Source organism: Panthera uncia, chromosome E1 (genome assembly GCF_023721935.1).
Source record: "Panthera uncia isolate 11264 chromosome E1, Puncia_PCG_1.0, whole genome shotgun sequence".
Classification (NCBI taxonomy): Eukaryota; Metazoa; Chordata; class Mammalia; order Carnivora; family Felidae; genus Panthera; species Panthera uncia.
In genome coordinates, this window is record NC_064814.1 from 29,223,685 (window position 1) to 29,250,592 (window position 26,908).

A 26,908-nucleotide genomic window follows, 5' to 3' on the forward strand; every position below is an offset into this window, starting at 1 on the left:
CTCACTCCCCTAGCCCCTGCATCTTGCCCGAGATCAAGTCCAGTACTTCTCTGGTTTTTCTTCTCTTCCATCTTCACGATCTCAGGCCCAGCCCCGCCCACCTCCCTAAGCCCGCCCTTCCGTGGCCACGCCCCCGAGGCTCCTCCCTCCCCATAAATCCCTCCAGTGCCCCATCGCGCCTCTGGTCCTTGCCAATCACGCTGGACCACCCTCTCGGCCCGCCCCAGAGCGCACACCCGGCGGGTCCGCGGCTTCGCCCCGGAGGCGGAGAAGCTGGGGCTGCCAAAAGATGGAGTGTCGTGCGGTCGGCGGCTTCTCCGAGGAGCAGTTCCGGGAGGCCTGCGCGGAGATCCAGCAGCGCGCGCCGGCAGGCGCCAACTGGGAGCTGCTGGTGGAGACCCTGGGCTTCAGCATCTACGGGCTGCTGGACCAGGTAGCGGCCGGCCAGCTGGAGGATCCCAGGCAGTCGCTTGTCGGGGCCAACCTCCCCAGGGGAAGCGCGGGGCAGCGGCCTAGGAAGTCAGGGCCGGAGTTGGTCACGCGGAGCAGGGAGGAGCGAACGCTGGGGCAGTGCTGGCAACTGACTTTGCCCCTGCAGTTGGGAGGTCATCCGAATTCAGCCTAAGTCTGAGGCCCAGGGCGGGAGTGGTTTGTTGGAAGCTAATGATAGGGTTAAAATGCAGGACTGCAGAGTCTGAGCCCCATGCACTTGGCTGCAAGGGACGTGGATCCTCCTCCCGGGTGGGTGCCACTGATGTGTGTATGTTGGTGGGGTGGAGAGAACCTTAGGGTTTGCATACAGGTGGGAAGGAGACCAGACTTTTCAGAAACTGACTGGATGTGCAGGGTGATAGTGTGTGTGCAGAGCAGTGTGGCTGAGAAGGGAGCTAATATCATCTCAGTCATTTTAGTCATTTCATTTCGCAGCTGCCCCTTTCTTGTAAGGGGCACTTAAGAATTTGGTCTGAAGCTTTAGGGAGATTAACTTAAAGGGTAGGAGGAATAGAGTTGGTTATTAAGCAATTCTCCAGGCACTCCCGGAGGCCTTTGGAACCAGGTAGCTTTCCAGGTGGAACGATTGCGTTGTACCTGAGACCTTTCATCAGTTACAGTGAGTGATAGTAGCTGAAGGCACATGGGATAATAAATCACTTTTAGGCAAGTGAAGTGAAATCAAGGTTTACTGGCAGAGAACCAGAGTAGCATAGAGTAGGGAGGCACTCTGAACGTGTGTGTAGCAGGGCCACGGAGTGTGACAAAATGAACAAGAAGCTCACAGTCCAGCGCAGGTGGAATTAATTTCTGAGTGTAATTTCATTAGCTGCCTTGGTGCCAAAGTGGACATGTTTTCAGACAAAATCTTTTATTCTTCTGACCATTCCATTTTCCTTACCAGCCATATCCAGGCATTTGCCAAGTTTTGTCAATTCAGCTGCTCAGACAAGCTTGATATCTGGCCCCCTTCCCTTCCGTTTTCATTCCTTTGTGGTTGGCACTTTGGATGGTACCTTTCACCTAGAGTTGCAGAAGACTTCTGGCCTTCCTCCTTCCTCTCTGATCCCTTCCATCCTACACATTACAGCCTGATCAGGCACCTGAAGGAGAGGCTGTGGTCTTACCACTCCCCTTTCAGTGGCACTGTTGATTGCAGATTTAATACTATTATAATAGCTCACACACTGCATGCTGTCTTATGTTCCAGGCACTGTTTAAGTGCTTCACAGGTATTGACTTACTGAATCCTCATGTCAGTCTTAATGTAAGGCACTGTAATTATCACCTTTTTACCTATATGGAAATGAATGTGTGCAAAGGTTAAGGTGATTGCTCAAGGTCTGAACTGGGATCAGAACTCACCTGTCTACTTCCAGACCTGTGCCATGAGCAGGCTCCTGCATTGCCTCTCTGAGAGAAGTCAAATGCTGCTGGGTAGACTATACAGATCTTTCTCAACTTATGATGGGTTTACATCCTGATAAACCCATCATAAGCTGAAAATATCATAAGCTGAAAATGCATTTAATACACCTCAACTACTGAGCGTCACAGTTAGCCTAGCTGATCTTAACTGTGCTCAGAATGCTGTCATTAGCCTATTGTTGGGCAAAATTATCTAACACAAGGCCTATTTTATACTAAAGTGTTGAATATCATGTAATTTTTTGAAGAGTGTACTGAAAGTGAAAACAGGATGATTGTATGGGTGCAGAATAGTTGTAAGTGTAGTGGTTCACTGCCCCTGCCCAGCATCAGAAGGTACTATATCACGTATCACTAGCCCAGGGAAAGATAACAATTCAAAATTCAAAGTACTGTTTCTACTGAATGCATATTGCTCTTGTACGTTTGTAAAGTCAAAAATTATAAGTTATCCTGTCAAGTTGTTGACTGTATTGAATTGCATTAAGGCTTTTTATTTTATCCTGTTTCTTTTTATTTTTTAATGTTTATTTATTTTATTATTAAAAAAATTTTTTTTAATGTGTACTTTTGAGAGAGAGAGAGAGAAAGAGAGAGAGACAGAGTATGAGTGGGGAAGGGCAGAGAGAGAGACACACACACACACACAGAATCCCAAGCAGGCTCCAGGCTCTAGGCTCTGAGCTGTCAGTACAGAGCCTGACACAGGACTTGAACTCACTGACTGAGAGATCATGACCTGAGTCAAAGTCATCCACTTAACTGACTGAGCCATGCAGGTGCCCCAATGTTTGTTTATTTTTGAGACAGAGAGAGAGAGAGAGAGAGAGAGAGAGACCGAGTGGGGAGGGGCAGAAAGAGAAGGAGACACAGAATCCTAAGCAGGCTCTAGGCTCTGGGCTGTTAGCACAGAGCTTGACTAGGGGCTCGAATTCAGGATGGTGTAATCATGACCTGAGCTGAGGATCAATAGACTGAGCCACCCAGACGCCCCTCATACTTCCTGTTTGTTAATACCATCTAAAGATTTCCACTCTATTGAGATGAGTGAACTAGTTTGGTCCCAACTTACATTTCCAGCTTTATCTCCCATGACTCATCTGCACACCCCTTGTCCTCCAGCCAGCCCAGAGCACTCTACCCTTTACTCCAGTGAGCCTGTGCTTTCTTGCTTTTGTGCTTGTGAGCTGAGACAGTGCCTGGCTTTCTATTGTGTCTTGTTGCCATTGTGTATTGTTACATTGCAGGGCCTGCCTCCCTCCTGTGGGGAGGACATGAGTGGTATTCAGAATAGTTCCTATCCCTACTAATAATACCGTATGTCTTATTTCAACCTGCTTAGGGATAAGGGCAGTCATGGTACACTGATGTAAATTACACGTGCTCCCAGGTAACTTCTTTAAGTTTAAAGGGCGTGGGATTCCAGTAGGTGTGCCCTGAGCCTCAACAGCTAGGACGGAGGGCCATTGCTCCATGGCCACTTTGTTCTCCATCTGTATTAAAATGTCAGGAGGCCCTACTGAGTTAGGGTATAAGCCCTTTCCTAGAACCCTTCCTGGGTTCTAGCATTTTCCAGCATTATTTGCTGCCTGGCCCACTTTGCTAAAGCCTCATTTTCTTTCCAGTTTGACTCCACGTTTTGCCTTCTTCCCGGAAGAGAATTCCCTCTAATTTCCAGTTAGTAAATCTTTTCATCCGAATACAATACCTTATCAAAAGTGAATTCACTTGTCCCACGTTCTGCATAGACCTGCACCTATCTGCCCCAAAGCCCTTTTCTGTCTTGTGGGCCAGTGGTGTTTAATCCACCCTGCATGTTACCATTATGTGTCTTTTCTTCCACCAACCCAAACCATTTTACACACATGAGTGTATATGGCCTTGGGTCCTCAGGTCCCCAACTGGGGGCTCAGACCAGAAGACCTTGGTCCTTCTGTTAGTCTTCATCTTGATTAATCTACTTGACTATTGCTGCAGGTGAGTCCAGGTGAGGTTCAGTATTTCAGTTTTTGCTTTCTGGCTTTTTAAATTCCAACAACTGGGGTAAACAGAGTGGACTTGTTTGGAGCCCTTTAATGTTGAAGGGACAACAGGGGGTACGACTAGTCCATCTAACTTTAGGTAGTGCTACTTTGCCTCAACCCCATCAACATTGGCTTCATTCATCCTGTTTCTTAATAACCATCTAAAGATTTCCACTCTATTGAGATGAGTGCTCTGATTCTCCCCTCTCTTTCCCCATTTTCTTGTTAGTCTAATTTTTCTTGGCATCTTTAACATCCATTTAAGGGATACTGAGATAGGTAATCTGGTAAGTCTTCTTGGATTGCTCGAATTTTGCAGAAGTAAGGTTACACATAGTACCCATGCAAAGGGGACCTCCTCTATCAAAGTATTTACCATGATTTGGCTAAAAAGCATATTTAATAGATGAATATCTCCATCATGATAAAGCCAGTCCAACATGACTTGCATATAAAGCATATTAGTGGCCTCATGGGGTGGGGTAGTGAAAAGCAGGTAACACTAGGAATTTTTATGATAGGAAGAATCGGGCAGCCACCCTTCTCAGTGTAAACAGATTTTGCGGTGGCTTTTATCCATTCCACCAGGTTGACTGTTCCCTTGGGAACAACCTACTATGTGTCTGGATCACGTATAGACATTTATGTTAATCCACCATGAACTGTGACGATGATCTATTTTGCATGTTTTGAAAAGACTGAAGTGTAGGGGCATTTTAGTTATCTGGTGTAAAAAATAAATTATATTAAATTAAAAAAAAGATTGTAGCCTTTTCTGTTTATGTTTTTTATTTATTTTTGAGAGAGAGAGAGAGAGAGAGCGAGCGAGAGCGCGCAAGCAGGGGAGGGACAGAGAAAGAGGGAGACACAGAATCTGAAGACAGGCTCCAGGCTCTGAGTAGCTGTCAGCACAGAGCCCGACACAGGGCTTGAACTCACAAACCACGAGATCGTGCCCTGAGTTGAAGTCGGAAGCTTAATCGACTGAGCCACCCAGGTGCCCCATAGATGGTCACTTTTGATATACAGTATTTTGATACTTTTTCATTTTCTCTTTTTCTATTAAATCACAGGTTTTTGACGTTGAAAGTTTCTTTGCAACCGTTCTGTTCAATGCCATCATCTTTTTCATTCACTTCTTTTTTCTACTTCCTTTGCCTGCTGTTTCCTTCCTCTCTTCTCTTTTTTCCTCCCCAGGTTGTAATGTCAATAACTTACCATTACATAGTGATTTAATTTACAAAATGCTGTCACGTGTAAGTTTCCTTTATCCCTGTAAACAAATCTGGAAGATAGGTAGGGACAGGCCTATTTTCCTATTTTACAGATGGAAATAATACCCAGTTGTTAAGTGAGCCACACAGGACCTAATTACTAGTAACTAGACATGAACCAGCCTACTTTGATAAGCATAGCAGCAAATATACAGCTTGCTTCAAGGCAAGAATTACTTTCTCTTTCTGGAGGATAAGCAAAACTAGCCCCGAACTGCCACATGGTATCATGGGAAGAACATGGGTTTTGGAGGCAGACAATCCTGGGTTAAGATCTCCATTCTGCCCACTGTCATTCATTTTTTTTCATTCAGAGAAGATTCATCAAAGTGCCTCCCATGTGCTATTGCCCTCACAGGCACTGGGGATAAACAATGAATGGGAAGATGTGCCACTGTTCCAATGAATGAGTTCTTGAACAATGAACGACATTCACTGATGAGAATAAACCCATAGCATGTAATGATACATTGGGTGAAAAATGCTATGAAGACAGTAAAGTGGGGTAAAGGGATAGAGAGATGGTATCACAGTGGTGGCCAGGGATGATGTGATGTGTTTTAGATGAGGGAATCTGGAGAACCCTTCTGCCGAGGTAACATTTTAGTGGGGACAGAAATGAAGCGAGAGATTGCATCATGCAAATATCTGGAGGAGAAATGTACCAGAGAGTGTTTTTCAAAGCGCAAGCACATTAGGATCGCCCTGGGAGCTATTAAGACATGACCAAGCCCTACTCTAGAATCCCGGAATTAATTGATCTGGGTTGTGGCCTGGGTAGTCCTTTGAAAAACTCCCCTTTCATTACAGGGGTTGATCATTCTGTTGTCTCTACTTTTGTGTATGTTTGAAATGCTTCATAATCTGGTTTGTTGTTGTTTTTGTTTTCAATGTTAAAACTTCCCAGGAGATTCAAATGGACTTGCTGGGTTTTAAATCACTGTAGTAGGGGGAACACTGAGTGCTAAGTCCCTGAGTCAGGCGAAGCTTGCCTTGTTTTCCAGGAAGAGCCAAAAGGATACAGGACTGGGGTGAATCTATGGTTGGAGAGTAGCCAGGGGCCAGGCCCCACTTACTAGCTGGGTGATGTTATTCAGTTATCTTTTCATTTTGAAATCCCAGCTTCCTCATTTTCAAAACAAGGATAATATTTACCTTTCAGAATTACTGACCTCTCAACAGTCATCAAATGAAATGGTATATGGCACAATGGTATTTCTTTTTTTTCTTCTTTTTGTGTTTTATTTCTAACCAGTTGCCAAGTGATGCTGAAGCTACCAGTCCAGGGACTATACCCTGAGTACCACCAATGTATGGGGACCATCTAGAATGGTGCTGGGGGGTGGAGAGTCCTAGAGAAGCAGTGAGTGGAAACTGAAAGGTAAGAGGGAGAAAGAAGAATATCTTAAGACAAAAGCAACACCATTTGAAGACTTACTCTCCTGATTTTTAAGTTAGTGGCCACCTGGGGGAGTGAATGTTGACTTCTGAGCTGTGCCAAGAAGTCTCCCTGGTAGAGAAGGGCCACAGGTCACTTACAAAAGCGTTCCCAGTGATCTGCAGTCAGGTCTCCTTGGAGCTCTGGGCCACATCATCATGCCAGTTGACACTGTGACATGCCTACAGAGAGTGTGAAATCAGCAGGCAGAGCTTTGCACCCTCAATTTAGACCAAGTAAGTAGTGGTCTGAGCTGATGGGGTTAATGGCTTGACTTCTTAACATTTTTAAATCTGAATGTCTGGCGCTGTGAGAAGGGACTGCCTGCAGTGTGCCTTTGTCCTTTAATGGGCCTTCTAATCAAGAAGTTTGCTCAGGAGCTGACAGCTCTTTTCCAGGGACTGTTCTTTTCTATGCTGTGTACCTACTAAAATACAAAAAGCCTGGCATTCCTAGGAAAATGGTGTTTAGCCAGGCTGGGCTAAGGGACAGTTTGGCCTTTAGGTGGGAAGCACAGATTTAACTCCCACAAGAACAGGTTTACTTCAATGGCTGAGAAGTTTCCACTAGCACCCCACAGGTGAGATCATCATCATCAGGAGTGTCTTCACTTCCAGATTACAGGACTGTTCTGCCCCCTTCTCTCACCCTTTTACCTCTCTGCTAAGGGAGGAGTAGCTACCGGCATGAGTGACCTAATGATTATTGGACCTGGGACACTTATGGAGCCACATTTTACCAGTGGGCAGGGCCACCATGTTTGAATGCAGAGCACCCATGTGTGGCATTCTTCTACCTGCTACAGACTGAGGCCAGCTCTTGTGCTCTCTTGCTCATGCTCTCTCTCTCCCTCTGTGTGTGTCTCTCTCTCTCCCTTTTTCCATATTCCTGAGCAAGCAGCTGGATGGATATATCAGAGCCTCAGGTCTTCCCCTCCTCACCTCTCTCTCCTGATGAGCATGTGGTGTGAGACTGTGTGAGAATGCTGGTCCCAAGGTTTAAATTGAGGGGACTGAGAGGAGAGGGCTGAGCAGGACCTCCCACTCCCGTCTTGGTATAAGCCAGGCTTCATACCCTCACCCTGTCTTTCACCAAATTCCTCCATGGGGATCACAGGAGGTGACTATTAATAAAGCAAAACTCTGATTTTCATTGGGCCTTCAGGACTCTGAGAGCAGAAGTGACTTGTCAGCAAAGATTTGGACATTCTGGATCCCTGGACACAATACCATACCAATTGAACCAGGGGCTGAATTGGAGCAGTGTCAAGTGGAATATGGTTCTTGCTGGGTCTTCCAACCTGCTGTTGACATCAGAGTCACCACCTATGGGTGGAAGGAGAATTCTAGTGGGCCCTTCAGTGGGAATAGTTTGTTACTTCACAAGCTCACAGTCCCTGGACATAATTTTGTGAGGCTATTTTATCCATCAGGGAAATTATGTAAATGAATGTATTCATGTAAGAAAGGGAGCATCCATGCAAATACGAACCTTTGAATTTTAGTCTGGGACTTTTAATGTGTTTTGTTTTTTAGGGGGAGAGAGAGAGAGAGAGAGAGAGAGAGAGAGAGAAAGGAAATATGAATGAGCCAGGGAGAGAGGCAGAGGGGGAGACAGAGACAGAATCCTAAGCAGGCTGCATACTCAGTGCAGAGACCCATGCTGGGCTTGATCCCACGACCCTGGGATAATGACCTGAGAGGTGAAATCAAGAGGTGCCCCTTTAATGTGTTTTTACGACCCAGAAAAGCTTAGATGGGGTGCCTGGGTGGCTCAATCGGTTAAGTGTCTGGCTTTGGCTCAGGTTATGATCTCACAGTTTGTGAGTTTGAGCCCCACATTGGGCTCTCCGCTCTCACTGCAGAGCTTGCTTCGGATCTTGTCTCTCTCTCTGTCCCTTCCCAGCTCTCTCTCTCTCTCCCTCTCTGTCAAAAGTAAATAAACACTAAAAAATTAAAAAAAAAAAAAGACCCAGAAAAATTTAGAGATAGACTTAACCACCTTATTTTGCCATTTAGTTTAGGATAGATACCTCTCCATAGCTACCTTTGGGTGAATGAAAACTCCAAAATATTTGTTCATGTGCTCGTTCAAGCAGTCTTTAGGACCTGTTGTGTGCCTGGCATATGCTAAATCCCGGTGATACCTGATGAATAAGACAAAGTTCATACCTTCAAGAAGCTTTAAGACAATAAAACAAGCACTTTATATATTATATAGATCTGAGTTTCTGACCTTTATCATTTTTTTTTTTCTCTCTTGGAACATCTTCTTTTAACATTTCTTCCAGAGTAGGTCTGCTGCTGAATTCCTGCAGTTTTTATTTGTTTGAAAAACTTTTTATTTCTCCTTCACTTATTTATTTTGAGAGAGAACAAGGGTGAGCAGGAGAGGGGCAGAGAGAGAGGGAGAGAGAGAATCAGAGCATTGTCAGCACAGAGCCCAACGTGGGGCTCAATCTAGCGAACCAAGAGATCATGACCTGAGCTGAAATCAAGAGTATGTCGCTTAACTGACTGAGCCACTCAGGAGCCCCTCTCCTTCACTTTTGAAGGACAGTTTCACTGCATACAGCATTCTAGGTTGGTGGATTTTCTCTTTTAATACACTATGTATTTTATTCCACTCTTGTTTTACATGGATGGTTTCTGACAAGATGTCTGGTGTAATCTGCATCTATGTTCCTCTATAGGTAAAGATTTTCTTTTTCTTTTCTGAATTTAAATAGGATATATTTTGCTACCTAATTTGGATGTAAATTAAAAATAAATTAATTAAAAAAATAAATAAATAGGGTATATTTAAGGTGTTTTTTTTTTTTTTGTATTTGTCCCGTGTGGCGTGCTCAAGATGGGCAGATTTACTTTGAAGGGTGGTCTGAGCCTGCACAGTAAACACCCATGTGATTCAAAATAAAACGTAAATATGACTACGACACAAAGTTTCCTCTCTTACATGTGTAATTGCACTACGACTCATTGGCAGTTCAGAGTTTTCCGGAGTTGTATGTTTTGGAAGTGGTGGTAGCAATGGTCTCGAGCAGGGATCACCAGACTTTTCCTCTAAAGGGCCAGCGAATAAATATTGGAGGCTTTGTGGGCCAAGAGGCAAAATGGAAGATATTATGTAGGTGCTTATATAACCACCTAGAAATGTAGAAACAATCCTTAGCTTGTGGACTGTTCAAAAATAACCAACAGGACAGATTTGGCATCACCTGACTAAAGTATGTTTCTGACACCTGATTGCTCGGTCATTTTAGGATTTATGAGCCTGAGACTCTAGCTGGGTTCTCAGTTTCCTCATCTGTAAAGTGGAAATAATTCCTGTTCTGCCAAATTTGTATGGGGATCCAATGAGAAGATACATTTTGAAACACACAGTAAATTAAATGGTTTTTGTTGTGAGCCATAGCTAAGTGTATATGTCCTACCTAATATACTCCCCAGAGGCCTGGTTTATACCTGTTGTCCTGGTGATATTTTTACCACATCCCTTTCACTCTCAAAAGTATGCTGGTTGGAATGATAAATAATATGGTCATCCTCGCTATAACTATATGCACTTCAACAGCTTTCTTATTTATCCAATGGTATGTTTGGAGAGGTCAGTGACAATCCAGAGGCAGTATCACAGACCATGACCTCAGCTGTCCGATCACTGGCTGCAAGGCCAGGTTCTACGGTCATTATTTGAGTGACTTTAGGTGAGTTTCACAGACTTTTTTTTTTTTTTTTTTTTTACAGCTCTAATGAGGTATCATTTGTATACCATAAAATTTACTCAGTTTAAGTGTACAGTTCAATGAATTTTAGTAAATTTATGGAGTTATGCAGCCTTCATCACAGTCTAATTTTAGAACATTTGTGATATCCCCAAAAGACACTTCTTGTGGTTGTTATCATTACCAGTCCAGACAGCCACCAATCTGCTTCCTGTCTCTGTAGACTTGCCTTTTCCAGAAATTTCTCCGAACTCCTTTAGCCTCAGTTTCCTTGTCTGAAAAATGGGTTTCCCAATGAGCCACACTTCATATTATCATTGCGTGGATTAAGTGAGATAATCCGATATCAGTCCAGTGTCCGGTATTCAATAAGCACTCAGTGAATGTTAGCCATCATTATTATCTTACCTAGCTATGTGCAATCCTTAGGGATTAAACCTGCCATGTTTTCGTAGAGAGATCTAAAATATTAAATCAGATTTACTCAACTGCCTTTTTTTTTTTTTAATGTTTTTATTTGTTTTTCAAGGGGAGAGAGAGACAGAGCATGAGTGGGGGAGGAACAGAGAGAGAGGGAGACACAGAAGCTGAAGCAGGATACAGGCTCTGAGCTGTCAGCACAGAGCCCAATGCGGGGCTTGAACCCACGAACTGTGAGATCATGACCTGAGCCGAAGTCAGACGCTTAACTGACTGAGCCACCCAGGCGCCCCACAACTGCCTTTTCTTTAATCTTGATACACCCTTCCAAGTGGCAGCTGTAGCTTGATTCCTGTCATTAGAATTGATGCTCCTTGGTGAAAAATGCTTACTTTTCTTAACTTCAGAGCCTGTTTACTTGCCACAGAGTGGCTGGAGTTGGTCAGCTTCCACAGTCATAGTTGAGATCTTGTCCCCTCCTGCGGAATGGGAATGAGCTCTTCTTTGAGAGGTTAAGAAAATTCAGCACACACTCAGAGGTGCATTTTCAGGATTAGACAAATGTGATTTATCAAGACTGTCTCCCAGTCAGTGAGGTCAATGCAGATGAACATCATGATTTACAGAGACAGGGTGACACCTTTCTGGATCAGGTGGGGGAGAGGTAAAGGAGGTCTAACAGATTAGTCCTCTGAGGGAGCTGCAAATGTCAAATGCAAACATTGTGACATTTTGGCATTTCTCATATGTAAACACATGAGCTCTTACAGAATTTATCCTGCTCAGGACAAATAAGTGTGCTGTTGGCAGTAGTGTTTCTCAAAATATGTTAACCTTATAAATGCAGTTGAAAATAAAATGTCCAGTTCTTTTGTGCATTTGAATCAGCACTGCTAAGAAATACAACAATCTGATGTTTAGACAAGTGTCCCAGAATAAGAGTATCTTAAAAATTACTGATTAGTGAGATCAGTAGCAAATTGCCAAACCCTGTCCCCACACCTCCACCATTTCTTCATTTATAAAGTGGAGATAATAATATGCTTACCTCATAGGATTATTTTATGTATTAATCACCAAGCACAGTGCCTGGCTTCATACTCCATAGATGTTAGTTTCTCTAAAAAATGTGCATTATGTTACAGTTCTGAATCCTCAATTATTTAATATGGAAAAGGGGATCATTGTACCCACCTTATGAATGACAATGACATCTAATATCTGCTAAGTACTTATGTGTGAGGCACAATGGTAAGAATTTTAGATGGATTAGCTCACAATCCTCATAATCATCCCCTTAAGTACAAATTCATTAGACCCACTTTGCAGCTGAGGAAAGCAAGGCTAGTGGGTAGAAGAGCTTTGACCCTACTGGGTTGTGACTCTGAGCCCATGCGGTAACCACCATGGGGTATTTTCTGGTTTTTGAGATGACTCTGGAATAATACACGTAAAGATAGCAAAGCACTAGTCCGTTGAAAGTTCTGTTATTCATCCTTTCCCATTCCTGCCTATCTCCTGCTCTGGATCTGAATCTCTATAGAAGAGGCATCTAAAAAATATTCCTCTGGCTGCTTGGAGGCCTGTTAGACAAACACCAGGCTTAAGGCCTCAGGGGAGCATCTCAGTGGGCGGTCCATTCTGGGTGGTCCAGGGAAGGAGCAAGAGCACTGGCTTGGGGACCAGAAGGAACAGGTTCCCGTCCAGCCTTTGCAACCAACAGCTTCATCAGTGGGACCCTTGGCAAGTCACTGACCTCTTTTACGTAAAGGTCTAAGGCCCCTTCTGGCTCTAAGATGCTATGTGATGGGTCTTCTTTATCTTAATCATTAGATTGTGGTTTGGAACAGTGGTTTGAAGGAAATGTGCAGACAGTAGGGCTAAACAGGAGACACTGAAGGAAGTAGAATGGCCCATATCACCTTCTTTCTGGCTGTCCCAAGTACTAGCTGTGGGACTCAAGCAAGTAATTTAGCCTGCCTGAGATAATTTCTTCACATAAAGATGGAGATAACACTAACATCCCCATCTCTATCACAGAACTCTGTTAAAGATTACATGAGGTAATGAATATAAAACTGAAAACTGAACAATTACTAGTATTAGTAAAATAATTTATAGCAGGTCAAAGTGACCAGAAAACTTCAAATACAGAATGCATGGCTATTGCGTGACTACTGACATCACCAGGGGGAAGTATGTTCCAAGCTCAAAAGCCAAGAATATGTGTATGCCCGATTTCTTCCCAGGGCCAAGGATACAGTAAGTCCTAGCAAGTTTATAATTTTATAATAAAATTTGTTAATTTTTTGTAAATATACTTTTTTCTGACCTAGTGGAAGGAGGTGGCACTTTCTATAACAGTGTGTGGAGTTTCAGATATGCAAAATTAAATATACTTACTGTTGATTAACACTGGCCATGATCTCTTCCCTCTCTTCCTTGACAATGCATTGTAGCAATGCTTATGTACTTCTGTACTGTTTTAATGGATTTATACATAATAGTTTCTCCTTGTAAATGCATCTAAGTCTTATCAGCACTATTCTGGCCGTCTGCTTTTCTACTTTAGAGTAATAATGCCAAGTAAAAACAAACCTGGACTCACAAGGAGAGACTTTTATCCAAAAGGATTATTGCAAAGTGGGGAGAGAGATTATTGTAATAGGGAGAACGCTTTGACCATAAGATCTGTGAATGTCTCAAGAATGAGGCAAAAAGAGTTTTTCTTTTATAGAGATGAGTATACAAGGTGAGAAACCAGTGTGAGGAAGTGAGATAAAAGGTGGCATGCCTGGATAGTAGATCAGAGAATATTTTGCCCTGAGGCTAATCTGTTCTCAGGAGGGGCTGTATGCTGGCTCAGCCTGAGGGTGGGCCAACATTTAGGGGAAGAATGAGAGAAACTTAACCAGTCTGGTTCACAAGCATTTTGTTCTGATCGGATCAGTGGGGACAAGCAGTTCAGCTAATCATTTATGAGGCAATGCAAGGGAATTCAGAGCGTCTGTGTCTGGCCTTGTCACAGGTAAACAAGGGCAGCATCTGGGAGTCTTATCTAAGTCCTATGGGGAATGATGGTTCTTTGCAACAAGCTCTTTTCTGGAACACAAAGGAGAGGGGAGTTTTCTTAACCTTCACTGTTCCCCCAAATCACAGGACTCCTGTAAAATTCATTGTTGGAAAGGATCATTTTTATCAATTAAGATTGCTTTTAGCTGCAAGTAACAGGAAACTGTACAAACAGTGACTCGAAGAGGGGTTTATTTTTCTCATTTAACAAGTAGAGCAGGGGTCAGTAGTTGATGACACTGGTTTAGCTGATCAATGATGCCAGTAAAACAATGAGTCTTTTTAGTCTTCCTCCTCATGTTTGGTACCTCTTCATTACAAAATAGCTGCTGTAGCTCCAAATAGCCATAGTCAAACCAGTGTAGGAGACCGGCAAAGTCATTAGTTGTGTACATTGCCACAGAGGTTCTCTTAGCAAGAAAGAAGGCACTCTGTGCTACGGTAAATCTTCTGTTTCTTCTGGTCACTGTATTCTACACAAGGTATTTACTGATTCTCTACCACCGAATAATTTTTTTTCAATTTTATTCATACATGGAGAATTAGAAAAATATACACCAAGTTTTACAGCATGATAAATAAATGGAGACATTCTTACAAATGATTTTCTGGAGGAGCTTCAGGAAAGCCAAGAATCTCTTGAGTAAACTTATTTGGAATCATTTATTGAATCATCTACTGAATCTTACACATAATGCAGAAAGTTTATATTTCTAATTTTAAGGAGATCTTACACATCAGTAATAAAAACTTTGCCCAAATCAAGCCAAGCTTTATTCCCTTTCCTATCTATTTGCACAAACAATGGTACCCAATCCTGATGAGATGTTCCTGTGCTATTGGCAAGAGTATACATTGGTATAAATTCTTAAAGCCTTATAAAAAGCATGAAGAACCTTAAACTTATAAAAAAGCATAGAGAACCTTTACTAAAATCTATCTCTAAGGAAGAATGAAAAAAATTAGAATTATGGACCAAGTTGGTCCATCTGAAATAATAATTATTCTAGCAATATTTATATTTGTAAAAATATTAGAAACGAAGGACTGAATGAGAATAATTAAATTAGGTCTGATCTCTCCATAGAGAATACAAGTTGTTTAAACCATATTATTCCGATTTTGTAACATATAGAAGTATTTATGTACTTAAAAGAAATAATGTCAGATATTACTAATAGATCTTTGTGGATTATGGGGTTACATGTCATTTATATTTTCCTTATTCAGTTTTTTGCATTTTCCAATTTTCCTATAATGAGTATTATTTCTACAGTTATAAAAAATTCACTTTATTTTTTAAAGGAAAGTAAAATCGTGTGTATGTTTGCAGAGATCCTTGTCAGAAAGAAATAATAGGTGAAAAGGTGCCTTGATCCAAGAATTTTGGTGGGCTGTTTGTTACTTGAAAAGAACATTTTATTGATAGACGAGGGAAGTGTTACCAAGCATTTTGTTCCTCTGGAGTCCTGGCATTTCTCAGTTCTGCCACGAAGGGAGTGTTTAAAGGAAGTTGTAACAATAGTTCGTTCTTCTGTATTCAAGTAAATCACATCGTTTTATTTTTCTCTTTCTAAGAGGGCTTTCTGTTTTTCTTTTCTGTGATATGTATAGGACTGAGGTCACTAAGGACAGTAACTAAATTCAGAAGGGGAAGGGAAGCAGTGTAAGGAAACAGTTTGTCTTAATTTATCCAGATAACCAAAGTTAACTCATTTAAGCTGAGATCATTATCTCAATGCATAATTATCCCTTTTGCTCAGTATGTACAGAAAATGGGGCCCCAGCATTCCTGAACAGGGAACTGTCTCTCTTCCAGAGATGATTAATAAATGTATGAGTATGTATAAACCCTCACTATCTTCCCATCTGTGTGAGGGGAGGGCACAGGAGGGAGAAGGAGGTGTTTCTCCTGATGTTTGTCTTTTGGGGTATACAAACTAGCAGATCTAAATACCTCGCGTGCTGTGCTCACAGCATGTGAGGTGTTTAAATCTGCTAGTTTGTCATTTGCTGGTTGGAAACCTTTGGTATAAAGTCACATACTTTTAGAGCTGGAAGAACTTTATGAATTCCATTTCAATTGCATCTTCCATTTCTTACCAGTTAATTTAACAGATAGATGAGATTCTTAAACTAGGATATGTTTTGCCCTGGGTTATGCCCCCTGAGCCAGGAAGCCCTTGTAGCCTCAAGATCTCTAGAAAGCTTCACCATGTTTACCTCTTGACTTCACATGTTCGATTAGCCAATAACATTGCTTTAGCACATGGAAGAACGTGTCATTCTAAAAGCATCGTTTTGTTTTATTTGTTTGCTTTTGCATGGAACTTAATCTAAAAGCCTTTGGTTTAATCTTAACAGTAAAGCCTTTAGGCAAGAGGAGGGTCAGGAATTGTTAGTTGCCATTGTAGGGAAAGTGAAATGCATAACATGGCCAACTCTAGCCCCAGAACCCTCACAGAGGAGGATATGGTCTCGCATGAAGGAAAAAAAAAAAGGCCAGAGGGTGGGGGGGGGGGGGGCGGGGAGAACTCTCATCCTTTGGAATCTAGAAATGGTCTCTCTCTCTCTCTTTTTTTTTTATAAAGAGGACTAATGTGATTTGAAGCTGATGTTTTATACACAAGTTCTATACATAAAAAGGAAGTTGTTGACAGATTCTTTCTTGGCATTGATAAAAACAATGTGTTCGGTTTCATTATGCCCCATGGATATCTAAAATAGTAACCTGTCCCCTGAGCATTAGCTGCCTATATGACACTCCCACTTGGATGTTTAATAAGCATCTTAAACTCAAAAGTAGAATTCTTGATATCCCCATAGCTCACATATCACCTCTTCCCAAGTGTTCTCTATCTTAGAGCATGGATCTCTCATTTACCTAGTTCAAGCAGAGGTTCTAAGTAATTCTTTACTTTCTCTTCTCCACAGGCAATCTGTCAGCACTTCTTGCTAACATTACTTCTAAATATAACCCTAAATCACTGACTTCTCTCAATCACTGTTGTCACCTCCTTGTTTAAATCACCATCATCTCTTATCTGCAGAACCATTATCTGAAGACCATTGCACTGGTCTTCAAACCATCTCCTTGCTCCCTTATGATCTGTTTTCTACCAAGCATCAAGGATCATCTTTTTATTTAGTGTTCCTCTGTTTAAAGTCACTCATTGGTTTTCCTTAGTAATTAGAACAAAATCTTTATCCCATCACCCTGGTTTACAAAGCCCTGTGGAGTCTGGACACCACTGTCTCTCTGACCTCAGCTCCTACCACCTCTCCAATCCACAGTTCTCTGGATCTTATGACTTCCTGTTTTTTGAGCATGAACGTTCATAAATGTGAAGGTCTTCCCTATACCAGGAATGGGTTTTCCTTATCTTCCCATGGCTGGTTCCTTCTAATATTTAGAATAAGATGTTCTGATAAAGGTTATCCCTCATAGAGGTCTTTCCTTATTACTTGATTACATAGGACACCCCTTGCCCCCAAAACAGGCACCACTGATGACATAACTTTCCTTATATACAATTCAAATTACCTAGATAGCATTTATAGCCACCGCCACCACCACCACCAATGTCTACAATAAATGTATGATCCACTAGAGCAGGGGCCTCATCTGCTTTTTCATTATTGTGTTACCAAGACCACAGAGGAGGTACCTCAATAATTGGTGTTGTATGAACATCTGCTTTTCATATGCTGTGTCATCCGGCTGTCTATTTGGAAATCAATAGATTGTTTTGCCTGTTCTGTTTTTACAGCAGACTGGACTTTATGAGTATAAAGTCTTTGGTGTTCTGGACGACTGCCCTCCGGCTTTACTCGCAGATGTCTACATGGACTTAGACTACAGAAAACAGTGGGACCAATATGTTAAAGGTGAATAACGTCTATTATTAAGAAAAAAAAAATCTAGAAAGTAGAATCTATTGTTACTTATTCCAGCTAGTAGAAAGCAACAGGTTCAATTTCTACTATGTTATGTTTTATTTTTAATTTTGGCATGAAAGTCTTAAGTGTTGGGCTGAAACGTGATTCCTTTGTGATTCCTTTGTGATTCCTTGCATTCCCTTAGCTGCTAGTCTCCAGTTTGCTCTGGGGGCTCCTTTGTTCTCACTGTAAGTTCAACATCATCTCACATATCTAGGTAGTCATAGGCAGCTTCTTGGAGGAGGTGGTGTCCGAGCTTTGTTTTGGAAGTTGAATCAAAGTTTTATCAACAAGAAGAATGCATATAGGTGAGAGGGTGAGAAGGTGAGGGGATGGGGGGCTTGAGGCCATCTGAGGCCCAGGGAACAGCATGAATAAAGGGAGGAAGGCATGAAACAGCATGGTATGTTCAAAAACTGTGAGCAGTTTGGTTTTATTGTGTTATTGGGGTAGCAGAATGTAGAGCTAAGGGAGGAGGAAGGTCCAGAGCTCCAAGGCTCCAGTTCTTAGATTTTGCCCTGAAAGTCAAGGAGGAGGGGAAGGGTGATGCCCTGAAGGAGAATGCCACCTGTGAAAGGCATTAAATAGGGGTTCCTCCTGTCACTTAAAGGTGGGAGTGGCCTCTGCCAAATCAGTCACAGTGGAAGAGAACTGCAGAACTAGCCAAGGTGCATGTAAACTCTGAAAGACCTTTGCTATAGTCAGGACTTTTGGTTGCAAGCAACAAAAAGTTAACAAATGCCAGTGTAAGAAATGGAAAAGAGTTTATTGGTTTCATGGCATTGAAAAGTCCAGGGGTATCTGACTTCTAGGACAGCTGCATCTAATGCTTAAATAACTTCTCCATCTCGACTCAGTTTTCTTCTGAGTTGACCTAATTCTCAGGCAGATTCTTATGTCATGGCAAAGATGGCCACCAGAAGATCCAGGCTTATAGTCTAACCATATAAATAATAACCCCACAGGAACAGGAAGGAGCATTCCACTTTCCTGCTCACGGCAGCCAGAGCCCCACAATTTGCTCTCATGGCCTCCTGTGGATGTTTGTCATGGTTGTGGTCTCCTAGTGTTTTCCAGTACCCTTTCTATCTAGGAAGAACTGTGATACTTGTCCATTCAAGGGAGAAGCCAGATGTTCTCTGTCCCAGTCTCCTCAGGGATGTAATATAGATGTTGCCAGTAAGACACACATGCAGCTTCAATGTGAGAGAGAACTGCAGCGTCCAAAATCAATTTTCTGGTGATGGTCAGGGCTAAGGTGTCTGACACTGGGAGAAACAGTTGCAGAGCCTCTGATGTTTGGTACTTGGCATCAGCCATTCACGCTATGGTGTCTAGTCCGGTAGCAGCAGTAGTTTGGCTTCTCTGGAACAATCCTGAGGTTCTAAGCCTGGCTCTGGTCCTTCTACATATTCTGTGAGCTACCTGAGGGCCTTTACTAAACCACAAGGTAAGACCCTGGCCAGATGCACCATCCCCGAATGAATCACTGTGGCCACATCTTGCTCATTTTCCCAGCCCTGAAATTAATGCTGAGTCAGTCCTGCTTAAACCGCATAGTCAAGGAGGGGAAGGGTGAAGGAGAATGGAGATCACTGGTTCAAGAAGGGGGAGGTGATGCTGAGTATGCAAAGGTCACAGATGTCTACTTCTTCCCTTCCTCTCAAGGGCTGTCTTTAGTCTCTTGTGGCACCAATGGGCAAGCTCTTTAATCCATGGTCTTCTAACAGATTTTCCTCCCAAAGCTGAATTAAAGAATACTTTTCCCCCATCAGCATCTCCTTAAGGGTCTGTCATGGTTACTTCAGCAGCCTTGGCTTGCCTCCTTCTTTAAATAAATGCTTAGTATGAAGGCATACTGCACAGCTTGGGGTCAGAGGGTGTACATGCCATTGAATGCTTTTGCTCTCTCCAGCCAAGTTAGCTGCTATTTGCACAATATAGAACGATCAAATATTAAGGGAATCTGGTCATTGCAGTCGTGGCAGTGTATAAAGAAACAGGGGAGAGAAGCAAGACACTTAGGGTTAGCCACAGCTATGCCACTTCCTAGCTGTTTAGGAAGGACACTGCCCTGGCTAGAACCTTCATTTCCCAGTTGAACGCACTAGACTGGGTGACTCAGTTCAGGGCTAGCTGTAATAGGTCAAGAAATCTAGAGAGAGAAATCAAAAGCAAAACTACTGGTACTCTAGTGACATCTGCTGGCTGCCCTGATTTTAAAACCTGAACGTTTAGTTTTGGATGCCTGATTTTGTTCCATTGCATTGTATTTGAGAATCTTGCTTGTGCTATACAATGGACACATTTTGTTATTTTATTTTTACTGTGTTTTAATGTCTACTAGACTCTGCTCTTGGGCAACAAGCTTTTAGCATTAATGAATCTTATTTCTCCTAGAGTTCTGTGCCTTATGAGTTAGTGGTTTATCATTACCCTCAGAGATAATCACACCTAGGCTTCTTGTTAAATGAAGCCCAGAAAGCTTCCAGATACATTAACTTCTTTTGTTCTCCTTAGAACTCTATGAAAAGGAATGCAATGGAGAAACCGTGGTCTACTGGGAAGTGAAGTACCCTTTTCCCATGTCCAACCGAGATGTATCCTTTCTCAAGGCACATCACTACTTGACTTCCTAAGTGTTTCTGTGCCCCTTGGCTATTGCCCAGTGGTGTCATGCCCATGGCAATGTGGACAGTGTTGTCCTTTGATTCTTGCAGAAACATCTGCTGAAGCTGTTGCTTCTTGTGTGGCTTTTGGAGACCTCAGAGTGTGATTTCTGGGCCTGACCATGTGGTGCGTCTATGATTGTGGTCACTGGAGGGCAGCTCAGACTTTCCTGGAAAGTTTTCTAAGGCTTGAATTTGTTGGCTCCAGAAATGGGGACCTGGAGAGAAGTTCTTCTAGTGTTTACAAATTCCCTCGATCTAGAGGTGGAAGTGAGCACCCAGGGAGGTAAAGTGACAGAGGCATACATACAGAGTGGGGACTGCAACTCACACCCTCACTTTTCCAGCTCTCCCCATCTCCTCTCCAGTTTGAGTGACCCCACAGCGATCCCTCCTTGACTGCTGGCTCTGGGTACTGGGGATATGTTTCTTCCCCAGTTTCCTCATTTATCATTAAAGCAGTTGAATGGAATGTGGGGAGTTTTAGCTAACACTACAAGGTTCTAGGAGGCCCTCTCAGGATAAGCCTCCTATGGGGGATGGAATTTCAAGGACAGGCAGGGTGGGGGCAGGATGACTGAGGGGTGAGGTTTCCACCCCTTCACCGTCCTCTTCAATCACAGCAGTCAAGTGTTTTACACACTGAATTTCCATAGAAGATCCTTTCAGCAAAGGGTCTTGTGGATTAAAAAAAGTTTGGAGAGCCACTGAATTTCTAGCTCTGACATTATACAAGTTTGTATGTTCTTAAATAATTATTCACAAGAAAGAGAAGGAGCATGCGGGTGTGTTTTATAGAAATTGTGTGTGTGTGTGTGTGTGTGTGTGTGTGTGTGTGTGTGTGTTGGCCTCTAAGTGTATGTGTTTACCTTGGCTCCAACCAGATTATAAAATCCTTAGGGGTTTATTTTTATTTTTATTTTTTTTTTAACATTTGTTTATTTTTGAGACAGAGAGAGATAGAGCATGAACGGGGGAGGGTCAGAGAGAGAGGGAGACACAGAATCCAAAACAGGCTCCAGGCTCTGAGCTGTCAGCACAGAGCCCGACGCGGGGCTCAAACCCACGAACTGCGAGATCGTGACCTGAGCTGAGGTCGGACGCTTAGCCGACTGAGCCACCCAGGCGCCCCTTAAGGGTTTATTTCTTGCCCGCATACTGCTAGGTAGTTGGTCCACACATGGTACATATTTCAACAGATCGTGGATTACTTCTTAGGTTTTATGTGGTTACCTCTGATCCTACCAACAACTGTGCAAAGTGAGTTCCATCATCCTCATGTTGTAGTCAAGGGAACTGATGCAAAGAGAAGTCAGAACTTTGCTGTGGTTTACACAACTAGTGGGTGGCAGAGGCAGGTTCTGGACCTGGGTGCAGCTCTTTCCAGAGATGGTGACCTTGACCAGGGCATGAGTCCATCTCTCTGACCTCACTGTGACACTGCTGGGTAGGTCTTAGGAGTGGACACTTGGGGCTACTTGAAGTTCTATTTAATTGGATTTCCAGGCCCCACAGTCCCACAGTGAGTTTCTCATATGCACATATGTCTCTCCACTAAGGGTTAAATTTTTGAGAACAGAGAATAGCGCCGTGGAAAAGAACATTCATTTTGAGCCAGAGATCCCAGACTGAATGTGAGCTTATTCCCTGATTTGTTGTGTGATTTTGGAAAAGTCCCTTCGCTTCTCTGGACCTCAGTGACCTGGTGGTTCTCTGTTCATAGGCTCTATGGAAGGTCCAGCAACCTCCCAACCCTTTGAAGACCTTTGCCAAGTCTTAATAGATCAGCTGATTTTTCCTCAATGGAGTGTCAGGTGATATCTGTCACATGAGCTGAGCAAGTTTTAGGAGAGAGTAGGACAATCTTGGCTGTGAGGAAAGAGGCCTGGGGGAGGAAAGCCAGAGCCAAAGCAAATTCATTTCTCCCCCAAGACATTTAAGAACTTTACTCGTCAGTCCACAGAGAGCAGGGGCAACAGCCCATCCTGCAGGCTGTCTGAGTGAAGGCTGGGACCACTGTGGGTGCTGCAGAGACTCTGAGGTGGCATGGGGCTATGGTTGTTGCTGTTATAGTAAGTATAATTGTGTTATACTTAGGGTGATTTTTTTTTTTTAATTGTTTAGTCTTTGAATTTCTTCTAGTGCAAAACCTAAAATTCTATTGAGGCCTGTCTAGCTATGAAAGTCTAACTAGGTTTGGGGGCCAGATCTGGGCTTGCATTCAGGTTCCAGTTGAGCTATGGGTCTTTGGCAAGTTTCTTTACTTTTCTGAGCCTCAATTTTATCATCAGTAGGATGGGGATACTTACACTGAACTCACAGGGACCATTTCAGGATCAAAACTGGTGCTACATGTAAAGCACATAGTAATGGCTGAATAAATGGTAACTCTCACTGTTTCTTAGGATTAAATTATCTTCTCTAGAATAGTGCCATAGACATAGTGAGTGTTCTACAAGTGTTTATTGAGATGAAATGGCTTTGTTATTTTTGGTGAATCAATGTTGACCCAGAGGGGACATCTACCTACTAAACATTCAGGTGCTTAGGTTTCTTCCTATGACCAGCAGGTGTAAGTAACATTGCTTGGCCATCCTCTGTGCATAGAAGTCAGCAACTAGAGCTTTGGAGGAGGGCAGGACAAAGTTTATGGGGTGCCTGTCCTGCCCTGGTTTCTCCAGTGCCTCCACCAAGCATGCCTGCTGAGCAGTGTAACCCCCTTTCCCTACAGAGGGAAACTTAGCCTCAGAAACAGGGAGTAACCAATGCAGAATCACACTGCTGATGAGTGATCAAACCTCTGATACCTCACAGTGCCTTCTTAGAGAAGGGAGGAGGGGTTTCTGTATATAATTAAAAGCATCAAGGACTCGTTCACAGGTAGGTAAGGCATGCTGTCAAATGAGAACATCAGACAGTATGGGACACCATCTTACAGTGCAGGTAGAGAGACAGGGCAAGGAAGTGAAGTAACAGTATAAGGGAACAAATGCCAGGTGAGAGGAACAGAGTCCTCTCCCTTTGCCTCTGGCTTGTGGGGTTTCCTTCTGCCCATCTATAAGGCTGGCATTGATATCATGCCTTGACTGGCAGTACAGTACATCTACATCCGGCAGCGGCAAGAGCTGGACGTGGAAGGGCGGAAGATCCATGTGGTCCTGGCCCAGAGCACTTCTGTGCCGCAGTTTGCCGAGAGGCCTGGTGTGATCCGGGTAAATCGGTACAAGCAGAGCCTCGCAATCGAGAGTGATGGCAAGAAGGGAAGCAAAGGTAAGGCCGGGGTGCATGTTGGTGCACTGACCAGGGCCACCTGTATCAAGGCCATGCTGATTGTGAGGCACGTAAAATTCATGGTGCTTATTCCCCGAGTTCAGAGAACAGGCACGTGTAGAAGACAACACCCGGAGAGAGACTCCATTCTCCCCCAGAAACTTGAGTGCATGGGGGACATTTAGATCTGACTCAGCCCATTCTTTACTGACTCTTGCACTGTCTAGATGAAATTAGAGCCAGAAGGTTTAGAAACTCTCACTTTAGATTGGTCCTCGGGATACATACGTTGGGCCTGAGGATGGGCAAGAAGGCTGGCAGCACTGTCTCTGAGGACGCAGCTCCTGCCCAGCAGAAACCCAGAGACTCAGGACTTGCTTCTCTGGAGTTCCAGCCCACGTGGAGAAAAGCTGTGAGCAGAGTAGGCATACGCAGCCGCCTACAGGACTGGAACGAGTGTGGCCTTGCATGTGAGGCAAAATCTGAAGCTTAGTTCTGACGCTTTTCACATGTCACCTTGAACATGCCACCTAACTTCTCGGAGCCTCCATGTTATCATTTATAAGCTTGGGTTTGTTCTTACCGACTCCATCGTACCATGAAGGTAATAAAGAGAGAAGTAATTAAATGAGATACTATATCCAAGTGTATAGAACATTGCCAGGCATTTAATGAGTAGCAGCAAAATGTGCCTGTGACTGTGATTTAAAAATGTTTACATATAAATATTCTGGGAGACAGGGAAGAGAAGTGCTCCTGAATCCTGTGCCCCCTCCCTTCTTTCTGAATCTAAAAGGGGAAGGTTGGCAGGGTTTGTTTTTGTCTTTGTAACATTTTTCCTCCTCCTGAATTGTCTTTTCTTTCTCCTCTAGTTTTCATGTATTACTTCGATAACCCGGGTGGCCAAATTCCGTCCTGGCTCATTAACTGGGTCGCCAAGGTGAGATCCCAGGAGGCAGGAGGGGGAAGTGTGTTTGACAAATGTTGACTTAGTCCAAGGGGCTGTCCCGCTGAAGAGACATCCTATCTCAGGCCTAATGAGGCTCTTTTATGAAGCAGCTTGGTTGAGTGACTACAGTTAGGACTGAGGTTGCCAACACCCAGGATGTGGAGGCTGGGACAAAAGACAAAGAATCCTTAGCTAGAATGTCAGACCCTCCCTGCCGGCAACACCCTGCTGGGATCACTGTCTGGATCCTCCCGACAATAGCCTGCTCATTATAGAGAAAATGGGGCCTTTAGACCCTGCCCTGCTTATGGAGGAGCCTGGAAGGCTAACCTGGCTCCAGAGACAACCAGATGTGTCCAAGCCTGGAAGCCCCCAGTTTTGTTACTGCTGTTGTGTTTTGTTTCCCTGTAAGGAGAGGGAACTGCTGTGGTACCGGATCACTGCAGACTGCCTAGGGACCTGGCTTGATGAGAATCATTCAGCCTGCTTTGGAGGAGACCTACTTCTTGGTGGGAGGGCTCAGCACATTCCCTGGAGAGTGAAAAGCGCACAGGCTTTGAGTCAAATACATGTGATGTTGAATCCTCGTCCTGCTTCTGTCTGTGTTATCTAGGGAAGCCATCAATTTCTTCCCTTTTAAAAATGGAGATGGATACTACCGACCCTGTAGAGTAGTAGTAAATAAAGCAGTGTCTGGGGAAAATCTTGTACGGAGTTCGGCACTGACTAAATAATAAAATAGCCTAATCCTTTGCCCCCACAGCCTCACCATTTTCTAATTCTGTAAAAGAAGTCCTTTCTCTGATTTCTCTGGAAGAATCCCACAACCCAAACCAATCCCATTTCCTATGTTTTTTCTCTCCAAAAAATGGTGTCTCAGAAACATCTTAGCTTTTTACTAGTGAAAGCCAAGGCATACAACAGTGTCCCCTGCTGTCTAGTCTCGCCTGTGCCTTGGGTCTTCTGTCATTATCTGTAGCAACATTCTGTTGAAATTGGACAGGGGACCTACTGTCATATTTATTATTCTCAAGGCATCTTTGTTTACCTTTGCCACATCCCAAAGAATCAGGAGTAATGTCTGTGAAGACACAGAAGTGACAAGTCTTCTTTGCTTTGCAGAATGGTGTTCCTAACTTCTTGAAGGACATGGCAAAAGCCTGTCAGAATTACCTCAAGAAAACCTAAGAAAGGGAACGAATGGTGTGTCCATGGAACGATGTCTCTGCAAGTGCCACAGCCCACTGATGCTCAGCTTTTCTTTCACTATTCTATCTTCAGAGGCCTGCACACTGTCCCACACATCATCCCCAAGTGTGTTTGCCTGATGCCTGGCTTCCTTTCCCACTCTCCCCACCCCGGGACTGGCTGCCTTCTTCCACTATTGAATGTGGGTCAGATTAGGGAAACTTTTGCTTGTTTATTTTTAAAAAGGGAAGTCCTCAATAGGGAACACAATCATTCCATTGTGCCATTTTAGGGGAATGGGTGGGTGGAGGAACAACAAATGCAAGGGAAACCAATCCTGGCAAGCTGGCTGCTTCCCAGAATGTGACTTCTTGCAACCCAGGAGGGGCTGCTGGGATGCCATCCCCTTCAGACTGGACTCTTGGTGCATCAGACTGGGAGACACGTGCTGATGTCCATTTGCCTGATGATTTGGCTGGGGTCTGAGGTGATGATCCAGTAAGTCTTTCCACCATTTGTACTTGTAGAAGATCATGAGCTATTTTGATTTCAAACCATGTTGAAACACATGGCAGGCCTGATTACGCACTTAATGTGATAGCCATGTTTTCTCATCATCTATGTCTGGGATTCTCTTTCCCACATGCCACTGGAGAGAGGCTGACCATACCTCACTTGCTCTGCATTTTATCAGAAACTGAGGCATCATGATGGCTCTCTGGTGGTTTGCAAAAGTCAAAATACTGTGCGCACAGCTGTGATAAAGTGTCTTTATATGCAATAAAATGAATTTCCCTTCTAGAATGTTTGGAGATTCTGAAGGGATAAGAGTTCACAACCAGGGAAATATTAATTAGTGGATTGGATGACTCTACAACTTTTTTCTCAGGAATTCTACCTAAGATGTCTGCCTCTTCTACCGCTAAAAGACCTCCAGTTTCCTGTTTTCTCCTGAATTTTCGTAGAGCAAGATATTCTGTGGCTCAAGGCATAGCCTTAATGATCTCAGGGAAAAATTTTA

The 26,908-nt window shown here is 43.4% G+C and overlaps 1 protein-coding gene across 1 annotated transcript; it reads left to right on the forward strand.

Annotated features, from left to right (window-relative positions):
• Positions 1–26,908, forward strand: PCTP (phosphatidylcholine transfer protein). Its single transcript, XM_049636467.1, has 6 exons — positions 1–433; positions 17,643–17,760; positions 20,332–20,411; positions 23,579–23,750; positions 24,623–24,690; positions 25,822–26,908. Exons 1-6 carry the CDS (start codon positions 290–292, stop codon positions 25,885–25,887), a joined length of 648 nt encoding a protein of 215 aa, XP_049492424.1. The 5' UTR covers positions 1–289; the 3' UTR covers positions 25,888–26,908.